Source organism: Mesoplodon mirus (genome assembly GCF_964341445.2).
Source record: "Mesoplodon mirus genome assembly, chromosome: 12".
Taxonomy (NCBI): Eukaryota; Metazoa; Chordata; class Mammalia; order Artiodactyla; family Ziphiidae; genus Mesoplodon; species Mesoplodon mirus.
In genome coordinates this window covers 34,363,060-34,376,923 of record NC_138988.1, presented here as the reverse complement: position 1 = coordinate 34,376,923, position 13,864 = coordinate 34,363,060, and the positions used below count along the sequence as shown (strand labels likewise).

The 13,864-nt window shown below is 42.4% G+C and overlaps 1 protein-coding gene across 1 annotated transcript in view; it reads left to right on the top strand.

Annotated features, from left to right (window-relative positions):
- Window positions 1–13,864, top strand: part of CACNA2D3 (calcium voltage-gated channel auxiliary subunit alpha2delta 3) — a gene marked incomplete at both ends in the record, with an annotated part of 792,926 nt that overhangs the window by 551,510 nt on the left and 227,552 nt on the right. Inside the window, one exon of the mRNA XM_082637213.1 lies at window positions 8,486–8,503. Within this exon, the coding sequence (XP_082493339.1) occupies window positions 8,486–8,503 (18 nt within the window). The remainder of the gene's footprint in view (window positions 1–8,485; window positions 8,504–13,864) is intronic.

Sequence of the window (13,864 nt, the reverse complement as noted above, 5' to 3'; positions counted from 1 at the left end):
GGCCCAGCTGCTCCACGGCATGTGGGATCCTCCCAGATGGGGGCACGAACCCGTGTCCCCTGCATCAGCAGGTGGACTCTCAACCCCTGCGCCACCAGGGAAGCCCTGATAAGACTCTTGATCTGTATGAGTAAAATGTAGCTCTGAGTAGCCATGGTCTGTACCTAGAGATGGCCAGCTACAAGTATCTGTGGAAATAATGAGAAAAACTCGGTTCACTCAGGATGTCCCCATGCCTCGTACTGAGCTGGAAGCCTCTAGAAGCTAAGTCTCATGGATGGACATGGGCTCCAGTGACACCACTGGTGCTGAGTTCTATCTGTCTCACTGCCCTGCTTTCCATGGTGCTGGCTTCACTCTAAGGTCCCAGTTGATGATCTGTCCCCGGCAGCACGTCCTCTCAGACTCTAGTGGAGAGAGGAAAGGTAAGCGGAGAGAAAGGAGGATGGGGGATTGATATTTGGTTACTTCTGTAAAAGTCCTGAGTAGACTAGGTGAGGTCACATGTCCACCCTGAGCCAATTGTTGGGGCCAGTGATGAATTGATTGGCTGAGGTCTGGGCACTGCCCACATCATGGGGCTTGGAGTAGAGCCTTACCCTACTACAGGGGTCCCCAACCCCTGTGTCGCAGACTGATACGAGTCTGCAGCCTGTTAGGAACCAGGCCAAGTAGCAGGAGGTGAGCGGTGGGCGAGCAAGTGAAGCTTCATCTGCCGCTCCCCCTCCCTTGCATTACCGCCTGAGCCATCCCTGCCCCCCCATCGCTCACATTACCACCTGAACCATACCCCCCACCGCCCCCATCCATGGAAAAATTGTCTTCCACATAACCGGTCCCTGGTGCCAAAAAGGTTGGTGACCGCTGCCCTACTACTAGGGCCACTACTAGGAAAGAAGGGAGTTGATGGTGAGAGCAAAGAAACACATGTCCACTGTAAAGAGTAAGCACGTTATTCAGGCCTTATCACTTCTTCACATAACCCACTGTGAAGAAGTGATGGCCCATTGAGAATGTTTGTGATCTTAGGTCTGTGGGTTTATCTGTGGACCATGAGGCCCTTGCTTATTAGTATACTTCTCACACAACACCAGGTTGGGGCACCCGTGAAAACTCTAGAGGTTACAAGGTCATGGGGTAAAAACAGCAGCCATTATGGGCCAGTGGCTTTCACAGGGGCTTAACATGTATTTATCTCATTTAATCCTTACATTAATTCCATGAAATAGTATTATTACTATAATATTACAGATGAGAAATCCAGAGCTCAGAGATGATATATTGTTGCCTAAGTCCTTACAGCTCATAAGAGATAGAGGTGGGATTGGACACCTGGTCTACTAAACTCCAAGGCACTCCTTCCTCCCTCTCTTTCTCCCTCCCTCCCTCCCTTCCTTCCTTCCTTTCTCTTTCCTTGTTCCCTCCCTCTCTTCCTCCAACAAATACTCCTTCGTGAATTCTTACCAAGGGCCAGGTACAGTACAGGTCTAGTTCCTGGTGATACAGCAATGAATAAATTGTTCATTCATGTGGCCCCTAGATGGATCTTGAGTTCTTATGTGGAGAAGTAGTAAAAAAAAATAAACAAGAAGATTACAGAATGCAGTAAATGTTAAGACAGGAATAAACAAGATGATGTCATAGAAAGATACTTGGGGTTGAGATAGGAACTGCTGTCAGAGGAGGTGCCTTCAGAGCTGACATCTGACATATGGGTAAGAATCAGTGAGGCAGGGGTTGTGGGGGGTGTCAGGGAATTGACATGGTGGGAGAGCATCAGCCAGTCAGAAGAAATAGCCACATGAAGGCTTTGAGGCAAGTGAGGCTTGGACAACAGGGCCAGCAAAGCACCAGGCTTATACTTTTAGATTGTTCTGGATGCAGTATAGAGGAAGGACCAGGGGGAGGAGTGAAACTGAGGAGATGGATGAGCAGCAGTGGTGGCTTGGTGTGGGGTAGCAGAAGTGGATGGATGTGGACAGAACCTCCACCACTGGATCCTAGCTCATCAGAGGCCTTCTCCTCCTGGTGTAGGTTTTGGAGTTTGAACCAATGAACAAAACGTCCTCTGATACATATAGGAGTAGGAATCTTTATCCACATGACTTAATGAAGAAGAATGGAAGATTATAAATGTAAACACGCACAGGAAAAAAGAAAAAGAAAAAAAAAAAAACGAACACAGGGAACCTTTGCAGCAAACAGGGATTTATCACTCATTCATAAGGCCCAAGGCAAAGGGCCAGTTTTACAAATGGAATAAACATATGTAGACCCGGCTTTCTTGGTTTTGTTTTGTTTTATACAGTTGGCAGGAAAATACTTTATGTCCCATTTGGTCTTTACATATTTCATAGTGAATGTGTTGTTTTGATCAATAGATTTTTAATTGAGTTTTATTTTTGAAAAAGAGTCCACTCAACTCCAGAAGTTCGTTGAGCTGGAGTGATGGATGTCCCCTCACTTGCCCCTGTGGCTCTCTGTGGGACTCTGAGATAGAAATGAAGTAAACGAGGAAAGTTAAAACAAAAACATTCCCTTCCCTTTGGTGCAGAAAATGTCTTGCTTTTTGAAACACCTTTACTTACCATCAGGGACTCAAAGCACACTCGGATCTCTTCCGCCTCCCCTGTGGCTTCTCACAGCTCTTTTCCCTGGCCCACCTTAGCACACAGGCCTCTAACTGGTGCCCCACAATTACCCCATGATTCAGTCCCTGTACTCACTCCCTGGGTGACCTTGTCTGCGTGCTTACGGTGACCAAGTTGCCTACCCTACACCTCTGCCTGCAAGTCTAGGGGACATGCTCAAATTGTCCATTTTAGACAAAACTGAACTCTGTGGGGGTTTTTTTTCCTCAAAAATGCTTCTCCCGGACTTCCCTGGTGGCGCAGTGGTTGAGAGTCCGCCTGCCGATGCAGGGGACACGGGTTCGTGCCCCGGTCTGGGAAGATCCCACATGCCGCGGAGCGGCCGGGCCCGTGAGCCATGGCCGCTGAGCCTGCGCGCCCGGAGCCTGTGCTCCGCAACGGGAGAGGCCACAACAGTGAGATGCCTGCGTATCGCAAAAAAAAAAAAATGCTTCTCCCATAGTCTTCTTCTCAGTAAACAGAGGCTCCATTTTTGCATTTACCTGGGCCAAAAGCCTTAGACACAGACTTGATGTGTGTCCTTCTCTCATATTATCTATCATCCAGTCCATCATCTCTTCTCTCAAGTAGATCTAGGGTCAGACCACTGCCTGCCACCTCCACTACCAGCACTATATCTTTCATCTCTTACTCAGTTTATTCAGTAGTCTTCTAACTGGTCTCCCTTCTCAAACACTATCTTTGCTGCTCTCTGGGTATGTGACCTTGTAGTTTCATGGAAAATTGAGGTAATAATAGAACTTACCTAATAAAGTTTCTGTGAGTTTTCAATAAATTAATATAGATAAGGCACTTAGAATGGTGGATAGTATGTCATAGCTATTATAACTGCTCATCATTACTGCTGTCGTCAACATCGCAGCATGTGGTTTCTATCTAAGACAACCTCATAGTCCAGAATGACTGCTAAAGCACCAGCCATCACATCTACCTTCCTGGCAGCAGGATGGAAGGAGTCCTTTCAAGGGTACTATCTGGAAAAACCACATCCATGGATATCTCATTGACCACAACTGAATAACTTAGCCACACCAAGTTCTAATAGGGTAATTTAGCTGAGCCTGGCTAAAAGGTGGGTTTCTGTTACCAAAAAGGGGCAGAATGGCAGTTACTGCAACTAGCAGTAACTATGCTATGAATAGGCAATAGGTGATATTATGAGGGCATGCAATGAGGACATTTGATATGAGAGGTCAGACAGGACTTTGTTAAGACAGTGACAACTGACCAGTGAGGTGGACAAGGGGGGAGGGTAGGAGGGAGCATTCCAAGATGAGGGAAGAACAAGTTTGTCTGTGACAGGAGAAGAGATGGTAACTATTTGTGCTACATCATACATGATACACTACAGGCTGAGAAGTGTGGTAGGCTAGATTCTCCATCCAGACTCTTCTGTAAGGGGTGGTGCCAGTATTTCTCATTCCCCCTTCCTCATACGGGGGACTCGTGGATGGAATAGCCTGAGAGGCCTCCAAAACCTTGGATTGGTGCTAGCGCCCTTGGTCTGCATGAGAAGCAGCACCTTGAGCCTGACAGTTAAAGCAGAGGTGAGGGCTGCAGAGAGACTTGACTCTGACTTGACTTTCAGCTCCAGCATTTCCTGACTGGGTGACCTTGGCGAGGTTCTTAGCCATTTTAAATAGACTCTATTTCCTCATCCATAAACTGAGGATGATACTAATATATAACCCAGAGGTCTGCTCTGAGGACCAAAATTGCTCAAGATGGTAAAGCACTTAATCAAGTTCCTGGTCTGTTGAGAGCAGTCACTCAAGAGTGGCTGCTTCTGTTACTACTGTGCCCTTCATCTCTGTCACTCTCTTGGATGACATATTCTCAGTCTTTCCAGGTTTGAATGTGAAATGTCCCATGAATGTATTCTACACCGTTGGTATTTTCCCTAGGAATGTACAAGCCCATCACATACTACAATTTCTTTCTTTCTTTATCCTTCCTTTTAAAAAGTGACTAGAGGATGTGAATAGTTGGATATAGAGTCATACGATCAGGGGGCATTTGGCCTGAAGGAATCTGAAGCTGCCTGTGTAGACCCTGATGTAGTAATTAAGGAAACAGACCCATAGAGGTGGAGCCCAGTTGACAATGCCTGATGGGGTGGCTTTGAAGAAGAAGAGGTCTTTGAGGAAGAGAAGTTGCCTTGCCTCAGGCTGAGTGATGATGGGAAGTTCCCAGGCTGGTTTTATGCACATCCATGGGTCAGTGAGACAATCTGCACATCTGCAGAAGTCTGTACCAAGCATATTGAAATCTGAGTTTCATATCCATCCTTCTGGCAGAGATATTTCTTTTTCTCTTGAAAACCATTATCTTGGGTTATCAACATGGTCTTTGTATTTGGGGGGGTGTAGACTGCAGTCAGTTACCCCAGTTGTCTCTCCCTAGCATCCACCCTAGGTGTACCCTAGTAATAAGTTACCTTCTTTAACCAGGTGAGCACCATATCACAGTCACAAATAGAGAACTTAATAGAGACTTTCATACAGAGCAGGTACCCTCATGTCCTCATGGAGCTTGTGACCTAGCAGGGGAGAGACATTAAACTAACTTACATACAAATTATAGATGTGCTCAGAACTATAAAGAAAAAGTACACTGAGACCTTTAGAGATCATCGTGTCCAGAAATACATTTTGCCACTCCTTATTCTGAGCCCACAGCAGACATTGCTAATTGGTTATAATATTCTTTACAACAAAACTCAGATATAACTTCAGAATCCTTCTCAACACAACCCTATAGAAATCTATTACCAATCAGTTAGACTTGGCTCTTGAGGCTAACCTTTCTTGCCATACAAGGACTGGCCCATTCCCAGCCCTCCCTCCCTCATCTTTTTTTAAGGATAAGCACTCTGGCTAAAGGCTGGACGGCACGTGCCTCAAGACTCTAGCCAGAGGCCAGGGTGGATCTAATGTCCAGCTGATCTGGCTCCCAGTTCAGGACTCTACACACTGTGAATATTCGGTGACCGTGTGTCATCAGAAGAGCCTACTCCTGAGCGGCAGAGTCTGTGGCTGCCAGTGAGCCCATCTTAATTTGTCATGTTCTATTCTGAGGCTCCTTCTCTGAGGTGCAACCTGTATAGGGCATTGCAAGCTGTAATTTATGTTATTTAAAAGCTCTGGTAGGAAAGTTGCTCTTTGTTCTCATGAGTTATTTCTTGAGGAAAATATATGTTTTGTGGAGAACTTGAGGGCAGTCTTAAACTGAAGACATTACCACAAAGGCCTGGTCTCTCATTTTCCTTCCCAGGATTTCTTCTCATGTGCTTAAATGGGTGAGTCAAAAAGAGGTGTTTCCTGCTCCACCAAGATAAAACTGAGAGAGAAAGAGAGAGACAGAGAGACAGAGAGAGAGAGAGCAGTCCTCCTTTTTAAGAGGCCTGTCAAGTCCCACAATTTGTGCAGGACTTAACTTTGGTATTTATTTTAATTCATCAAACAATTGTAATTCTCATGGCTCCCCAGTGCATTTCATATGACACAAGCTGTGATTCAACACAAATGCTTTCCTAAGGAAACATACATTTATCATTCTATTAATGTTCACATCTCCAAGGTTTCTTTTCCGTTGTGTGAAAAGATGTTTAATATTTAAGAGACGCTTCTTTAAGTGATGCTTCATTTTAGGCTCAATTTCTCACCTCTTGATACATTTCTGCACTCTTGAGAAGTGCTAGAGAAACATGTGAGCTTCCTTTTTAATAGTGGCAGCTTTAAATAGGAGCAAAGAATCAGAAAAACATGCTTGCATTCCTGTCTTCTTAAATTGGGAGACCTTTCGGCATAAAAGAGCTTGGAAATGTATTGTTGGGAGGTTGGGGTCTGCCCTTTGTGGACATTCTCTGTACCATTCTGGAGAAGTCTCTGAGATCCAATACACTTTATTGGTTTGTGTTTATCCCTTCTACCCTTTGTTGGGCTCCATCCACAGGGCAGGGCCTTACCATAGGTTCAAGAAAGCCCTGGTCTTCGTGTCTGTGAAGAGAGAGCATTGTTCACAGGGAGAAAAGAATGGAAAAGGCAGAAGATTCAAATGAAGACCATAGTATATCTCGTTTAGTTAATTTGCATCTTCTGGCACTTGCAGGGTTATAAACTCTAGAGAGACAGAGAGAGTTTGTCATCACAATTCCCAACTGTTTGTGGCCTTTATTAACGTGTGAGTTGAACTGAATTTGTACGTTTTAAAGTCAGGAAACCCCACTCTCTAATTTATTATCTATGGAACATCATGTAATTACATAACCTCTAAATGCCATTTTATTTCTCATCTATAAAATGGGGATAATAAGAGTACCTAGTATTGGGTTGTTGTGATTTAGTGGGGTGATGCAAATAAAGGGCTTAACAAAGTGCCTAGTGACAAGGTCACGCTCAATAAATGTTAGTCTCTATGAAAAGTAAGTCTTGAAAATGATGTAATTCTTAGATTTGGTATTTAATATATGGATAATGTTATTTCCATTCCAGATTAGAAAATGCTTTTTGAAACACTGCACGCTGTAATGGCAGTCACAAACACCGTGACATTAAACCACAGCCTAATAGACTCAATGTAGAAAAATAGATAAATATATCTCATAAATATTCAATCTTTTTCCACATACCTATAATTTCAATTCCTTGCCTGTGCCATTGGGAAAGCTATTATATCTTACTTTATGGATTGACTGACTGCCTTTCTGTTGTTCTTAGAATATCAGCCTTACTTCAGATGCATAAATCCTTGTTCATGCTTCCTTAACCACCAATAAAGGGAACAGTTACTGTGCTACAAAGCAAGAAAAATTGACTTTAAAAACAACATTCTTCTAATGGTCTTAGCTTTATGTACAGTACAGTTTCTCAACTTCGGCACAGTTGACAGATGGGCAGGATAATTCTTGGTAGTGGGGGCTGTCCTGTGCATTGTAAGATGTTTAGCAGCTTCCCTGGCCTCCACCTGCTAGAGGCCAATAGCTTTTGCTCCTTCCACTGCCCCCAGTTTTGGCAGCCCCACATGTCTCCAGACAGTCCTCCGCAGTGGGGAACTGTTGGCATACAGGAAGAAGGAACTCGGCCTTCATAGTGTGTGCTTTGGGCCACTGGACAGAAGAACCTCAGGTCCAGCTTTGCAGGTCCAGAACTACCCAAAACACACACTGTCAAACTCACAAATTATCTGCTGGCTCTACAGATTCAGCAGATTCAGATAGCAGGTGGAATAATCAGCACCATAACTTTTTTTTTTAAGATTTATTTATTATTTATTTATTTATTTTTGGCTGTGTTGTTTCTTAGTTGTGGCACACGGGATCTTCGTTTAGGCATGTGGGATCTTTTGTTGCTGTGCACAGGCTCTTCGTTGTGGTGCACGGGCTTCTCATTAGTTGTGGTGTTTGGGTTTTCTCTTCTCTAGTTGTGGTGTGCAGGCTCCAGGGCACGTGGGCTCTGTAGCTGTGGTGCACAGATTCCAGAGCACATGGGCTCTGTAGTTTGCAGCACGCGGGCTCTAGGTGAGGTGCGCAAGCTCAGTAGTTGTGTAGCACAGGCTTAGTTGCCCCTTGGCATGTGGAATCTTAGTTCCCTGACCAGGGATCAAACCTGAGTTCCTTGCATTGTAAAGCAGATTCTTTACCACTGGACTACCAGGGAAGTCCCAGCACCATAGCTTTATATGGGGAAGTGACTTGGCTTTAGTTTCTATTTTCCTCTCTTTCTCCCCCTTTTGGTCTTGCCATTTGCCAATGACAGCCAAATGAAGTTTTACACTTAATCTTAACTTCTTATATAATGATTGTTTTTTCTTCTTTTTTCCCCCTTATTTTTCAGCTCCCTCAGGCACAAAAGGTAAACTCTTTTCCATCACATTCCAGTCATCCCCAGAACTCACGAATTGTGCATGCCTCCATGGTCTTGTACATTCGGCACTGTTCATGACCAGTGAAATGGTTTTCCTCTTAGGACTTCAGGAGCCTGAAGTTGGGCAGGAACAGAAAGGCCAACAGACTTAGCTGTCCACTAGCCCCTTGCCAACTTAGTCCCACCAGAGAGCCGTATGGTGGCCAGTGGTTTGGGGATGAATCTGTGCCCAATCATTTTGCTAAGACTTCTCAAATAATAGGTCAAGAGTAAGTTTGGCACATTCCTTCAAACATAGTATTCCAGATCTTCCCTAGGATACTTTCCTAGGGAGACAGGTAATATGAATAATTAATTAAGCCCAGTAACCATGTTTAGATTCTGGGCTCTTAATCCAAATCCCTGAAACTCACCTTGGGTTTCATTAATTTCAAAATCAACAGCTGCTTTGCTTGTCTCAACACCCATACCACCCAGAGAGCATTAAAGCAGAGTTCTTGCCAATGGTCAGACCCTTTCACTGGTCCTCATTATCTGTCTGAGATGATCTGGTGCCACCATCTAGAACGTTCTCTGTCCAGAAAGATTCCATGTGGTTGCAGTGCTGGCTTTGCTGTATCATTCCCGTGGCATGTCACTGCATCCTAAGGACAGTTATGGCAGAAAACATGTCACGTGATGCCTGCTGCATTGTTCTTGTGTATTTTACAAACACAAGCAAGATTTTCAGAAGACAGAGTAATTTCTGGGGCCCAGATGTGAGTTGGTTTCATTTCAAGAGTTGAGGTAGGGCACCACCCTGAAATTGAAGCAGTACCTCCTAAGCTCTCCAAATCAGAGATGATTTGGTTTTTTCTCACTAAGAGAGATATCACAACTGCTCTACAAAAGACAGTCTGTTCAGACCATATGGACAACCAGAGGCCCAGAAATCATTACACAATTACTCAAATATATTTGAGGTATTTAAACAAGGCAAGACATGCTAGTGTGTGACTTGGCTTGTGGTAATGTTTGATTACACTTCAGTGCCATCACAAAAGGACTGAACACTTCATTAAAAGTTGAAGTATTTGAGTAGAGCAACAGCTTCCAGGGTAAATATATGTTCAGAATTCCACATTATCTGGAAGGCTCGGCATCTTTGATAGGTCATGCTTGCTTAATTGCCCACATTTGAAATTTCTTTGTAAAGCGACTTAAACTCAGTGCCTAAAAATGGACTGGCCTCAACTTACTAGTATTTATTCATCAAATTTCCACTGATCCGTAGACAAAAGCATTCACTTGTAAAAGATTCCTCATGAATTTGAGGTGCCATCAGCCATGGAGTTTAAAACAAAGTTCAAAACAAACCAACACAGAATATGATAAGAACAAATGTTTCTGGGCCATATGATTCTTCAATAGCACTTAGCTCATCACACTCTTTTCTTCTATCATCATATCTTATCTTGACTCACATCACATGCCCTGAAAAGTGAAGCTTATTATTATGATTATTGAAAGTTCAGAAGTGAGGAAGGTGCTCCAGGGGCTTTTCCTGTGTCCCAAAGATATTTGACTGCCCAGCAGATTTGTTCTGCAACCCTAGATGACAAAGAACAACCCTGCCTCCCATCCCTCACTATGGCTACAAATGGTCTTCTGTTATAATAGAGAAAGGTATTTACCTTAAACAAAAACTTAAGAGCCGTGTGTGAAATGATTTCAGAATTCTTTAGATAGTTTCTGGGAAATTCAGCTCTTTGGAGAAGGAGTTTGACTATAAACCTTGGGTATCCAGGCTGGAAGATGAGGAGGGTTGAGGAGAGACACATTGCTGATTGAAGGCATTCTCCCTCAGGACCACTAGTCTCAATTGTTGGTGTATGAGCATCCCTACCCCTCATGTTCCTTCCCTTCCCCTCCCCAATGTTACCAAAGGCTTTTGCTAGAAGGTTAAGGTTCTTACAATCATCAATTCCCCTCAAATATATTGTCTTGCTGCTTGACCAGCAAAAGAAGATGGTGGGTTCCATTCTAGCCTTTATCTGTTTGTGACCATGAGCAAGTCACTTAATGTCTCTAAGTCACTTAACCTCTCGTTATTCAACAAGAACAAGAGACTAACTTTGTAGTTTTGTCATGAGAGTTATTTCTCTTACTTGCACCTACCACAGAGCCTGACATATGCTGGAACTCACAAAATTTAGAGTTCCTATTACCATTTGCTCAGCTTGGCCCCCAGTGCTTTAGAGCAGATGAAGAGTGCAGTCAGACATGATGTGGTGGTCTGGGACCTCCATAGTGTTTTGTGGTCCTGACTCAAGCCTAATGAATAATCAGGAGATGTCAAAAGAGCCTAGGAGGAATGTGATGCTTCTCTTGTTTCATTAAAAACTCTGTGTATCACCTGCCTGTACCTCCTACATGGAGTCAGAAAGAAATGGAGACTAGACTTGAAATCCCAACAAAGCAAAGGCTTTCAGAAACAATTGTTTTGAGAGATTTCTTCCCAAAGCCTTTGACATTACCCATAGATTTCACCCATCCATGGCCATGATTATAATGAGTCCCTTCCAAACCCAAGAGTTTGTTGTTCTGGGGGTAAAAGGGAGGTAGCTCCAGCTGCTCTGTCTTTGGCCAGCTTTTCACATGAGGTCATGAGTGCATACATTGCACCATATGGTGTCTGCATTTGTGCTATGTTTTTGTTGGAATCTCTCTTTGTATCATCTGCAACTGTTTTCTCTATAAATATTTTAAATAGTTATGTCTCTGTAAACATGCTTATTTTAATCTCTTGGCTGATCTACAACTAAAAATGTCCCATTTGGGTATCCCTCTTATGTGTAGCAGTCATTAATGATTGTTGTCTGTAAATTATCATTTTCGTGATGCTAATAATTTGAGGGTTTTCCAAAACTTCTCTTCTAGCCCTTTTGGTTATTTTCTAGAACAATGGTTTGCAACAAAAAAAAAAAAAAAAAAAAAAAAAGTTTTGTTTTTCCTGTGATTCTTAAGTACCTCTGAGATAATTTCTAGATTCTATAAATTTCAACCCTTATTACAAAATAGGGGTAGTACTAACTGGTTATACACTTGACCAATAAATATTTTCACCAAATGCATAGGCAGTGTCCTGAATCTTGGTTAAAAAAAACATGTAGCAATACAGACCTGATGCCTTCAGGCCATCACAAAACTGTTCTTTTTAGTGAAAATTGAACCACTTTCTCCATTGGATTGATTGTTCTTGAGTTCAACAATGAAGAGAGGTCCATATGTAAGAAAGGTTTGCCTTTTTTCCCTTACGTGGTACTTGACTTCTACAAAAATGGCTGGGAGATTCCATTTTATAATAATAACAGAATTACCCAGAGCCTTTGCAAATATATGTTCAGTAGTCACAAAAATAGTCCAGTTTTCATACTACATATTCATCCATGTAGGTTCTGTCTATAGGAACTAAACATCAGTTGTTCACTGTGTGATTAATCACTATAGCATGGAGCCTTGAATACTTAAAGGAAAAAATACTCTTTGGGGTATTCCAAATTTGACTGTTCACATGGTTAACTTTTCCACACACAGGTTTTCCCCTCCCCTTCATTTTGTGCTGTCTTCAAACAGCTTTGGAATTTGTCAAAGACAGTGTCTTGAAAGTTTTGAAGGTACTCCGTGTCTTGCCTGGCACTATATTAGTTAATATCAGCCTGAAAATTCTGAGCAGGCATAAGCATTTTTCTCAAAACCATAGTTAAAGAAAACCACATCTCTAATCCTGTTTGGAACAGCAATTGATGGATTCAGGGCTGCACAGTATGGCAAAACGATCCCTGTTTAATAGCCAGACCGTGTGTTTTGTTTCCTGTTAGGAATAGCTTAACTTGCCTTCTTGAACAAACACAGCAGGGCTTGAGATCTGTTGTTCTATGCCTGCTGTGATATTCTGTGCTGCTTAACTTGTATGAGGACTCAGGAGTGCATAAATTAGCTTCTTAAAAGACTGTCGATTTTTGTTTTTTCTTTCAGGATGGAACTGTTTTATTAATTTCTCCCCCTAAGTGTAAATGGGATCCTGAATCCATTTGCATTTTCTTTCTTTCCTTGTTTATATTATATTTAGGAGGAATAAATGGAAGCAGTCATTTATCTAAAGACTTTTCTTTTCTTTTTCTTTTTCTTTTTCTTTTTCTTTTTCTTTTTCTTTTTCTTTTTCTTTAGGTATAGACTCATGCAAGCAGAATCTGGCCAGCTCTTATCTCACTGTAATCAGATTTCAGCAATTGTGGGGCATCATTTATCATTCCTTGTCTCTCTTAACTTCTGCACTTTGAAATGTTGACTTGTCGTTGAAAACAGAAATTTGAAAGTTTGCAAAGCTGCTGATTTCAGAGAACTGTAGGTCTAGTGATTTTAGTGTTTCATTACAGTTATATAACCAGCTAAATCGATGCAAATGAAGTGCAAAATGGAGAGGTGATAACTATTTACGTTTGGATCTGGTTTATGACTCATTTGCTTTTACCTTGACTGGCTTTCTGTGTAAATTATTATATTTTGTTTTGATACTCCTGTTTTCTTCCTCATCATTTACTGTTTTATAGGAACACATACAGACATCTTTTATATGCGTTCCCAAGCTGGGGCTGTTAAGATTGACTATCCTCAGAGTCTGAAAGATGATAACTACATCTTAAATTAGTAGGTTTATTTTGTGAATAAGGCAAGGGAAATAGAAAGCGGAGCAAGTCCAGTCACTTTAGCTCCCCCCATGGTCAGTGTGATGGATTCTGTGGAAATCTGAGTTACAACATATTGTTCCACCATAATGATGATCACAGAACCAAACATTTTATTCTTTGCAATAGTTCCATATGAGTGTACCTGTGGCATTCCAGACAAGCTGCCCTGCTGCTGAGAAAGGAGGTGAACTTTGCAAGGTTCACAGCCGTGTGAATCTTGGCCAGTCCCTTTCCCACTGGCCCTGTTCAACTGTGTGTTTGAGACCATAAATAAATGAATGCAAGACCCTCAGATTCAAAGTGTATGGCTTCCTGATATCGGGATGACCAACAGAAAGAACAGTGCACAGGGGCTCTGGCTGAAGCCCCATATGGGCTGATGGGGGACCAGGGAGCTCCATTTTGGAAGCAGGATGCTATTTGCATTTCTTATTTAAGAGAAAAAATTTGTTAATTTTAAACAACCTCTTAATGTGTGTCTACTTGTGTATCTGGAAAAAAATGTTCAATTTGTACCCATTTTCATATATATTTGAACTTTTGTAGCATTATGTACTATTTTATAATAAGGAAAAGAGCAACGTGGCAACCGAGAAGTTCATGAGCAGCACTTGCCAAG